Genomic DNA, 1506 nt, shown 5'->3' with positions numbered 1-1506 from the left:
TTATTGACTCAATTTTGTGAACTTACAAATGCATGTAACAGTCTTCTTCCTGACTGTGGCTTGGTTACAGCCCAATTGCAATAACAATGTGTTCAATAGCTTCTCATGATCATCCGCCATTAAACTTCCATATTTTTGAACAACATCACACATGATCTCAAGACATTCACACTTAATCCCTGCGCTCATTCCCTTCAGAAGCAAGAAGAAAATTAGTTACTTGATAGTATCTCAGATTTCATAGGGTATGCAAATTATTATATACGTATACTGTGCTCTAGTCTACGAAAATTTATTCAGGAGTTATTAAACTGTTTAAACTCCAACAAAACATTTCATAAAATCAACTCAATTTTCAATAGATATCAATCTATCTGCCTGATTTTGTCTTTTGAAATGTAATTCTACAGGCATCCTGAAATTGTGTCAGAACCTAGGCACTGTGGCATAAGCAATCCAAAAAGAGGAGCAGGCTCCCAATCACTAACCTGGCCACTTATCCCTCCAATCATTTGTGGGGTAAGAGTAACAAGAATAGAAGGAGCAAGCGAAGGAGCAACTTGGGCGACAACAGTCCTGAGAGCTATGCTTGCGGTATCACGATGCTGGTCCTTCCCATGCAGTAGTTTATCACATAATTTGCCGGTCATTTCAACAATTCGTTCTTCTCCAACCTTCTTCACCAATGGAGCAAGACTGGAATAAAAAATCACATACATCAAAGGTCAACGACAGATCAGTTAGCTTTTAAAAGGCTCACTGCCAAGAAAAACAAAGCTGCATTACATCGCAATACAGACACAGCAATTGAATGCCAGTGATATAACATCAGCTGTGGGTCATAAGTCTCAAAGAGAAGAAAGCTAACCATTTAACAGCCAATCCAGAAACATCACCAGCCACATCATCGAGCTGTTGCAGAATGATACTAGACAATCTCATCTCCAAGTCCGGGTCAAGTTTAAAGGAATCCTTATTCAACTCATTAAGCAAATCAGAGGTTGCCATATATCTGTAATCTTTATCTTTACCAGTCATCTGAACATTAAAAACAAAAAATTTCAGAAATCAGAATACTGAACATACCCAGAAACAAAGTTAAGCTTAATATGAAACAGATGATGAGAAAAAGACCTTTTCGATTATTCCAGACACTTGTAAGTTCGCCATCTTGGCTTGACCTTACCAATTCACCCCTTCAAACTGCAATCAAACAAGGATCTCAAATCAACTTCTTTACACAATAGAAAGAGAATCAAACATTCCTTAGACTAAAACGCCTTATTCAGAGCAATGTCACTCTATCAAACCATCCACAAAGGTCAAAACGTATGAAACAAAGTCAGAAGTACAAAGAAGAAGGACTTAATCCTCTCCCGGTAACAAAACCTAATTAAAATCCCTAAGAAAAACTTCTGATTAATCAAAGATCACAAAGAAGAAGTTCGATAAAATCAAAAGTATCGTCGCCACCAAAACCCTAATACTTACGAGTACGACTACGAA

The 1506-nt window shown here is 37.5% G+C and overlaps 1 protein-coding gene across 1 annotated transcript in view; it reads right to left on the bottom strand.

The window, feature by feature from the left end:
* The window catches only part of LOC104779596 (cullin-associated NEDD8-dissociated protein 1), a 12292-nt gene that overhangs the window by 9759 nt on the left and 1027 nt on the right, over positions 1-1506 (bottom strand). The window contains exons 2-5 of the mRNA XM_010503966.1: positions 1135-1203; positions 869-1038; positions 489-696; positions 27-192 (exon numbers count right to left, since the gene is read on the bottom strand). Of these exons, the coding sequence (XP_010502268.1) occupies positions 27-192; positions 489-696; positions 869-1038; positions 1135-1170 (580 nt within the window). The 5' untranslated portion in view covers positions 1171-1203. The remainder of the gene's footprint in view (positions 1-26; positions 193-488; positions 697-868; positions 1039-1134; positions 1204-1506) is intronic.

The sequence above is a fragment of the Camelina sativa genome, chromosome 4 (assembly GCF_000633955.1).
Source record: "Camelina sativa cultivar DH55 chromosome 4, Cs, whole genome shotgun sequence".
NCBI lineage: Eukaryota > Viridiplantae > Streptophyta > Magnoliopsida > Brassicales > Brassicaceae > Camelina > Camelina sativa.
The sequence above is the reverse complement of the archived record's forward strand: the minus strand, read 5'-3'. Positions and strand labels throughout refer to the sequence as shown.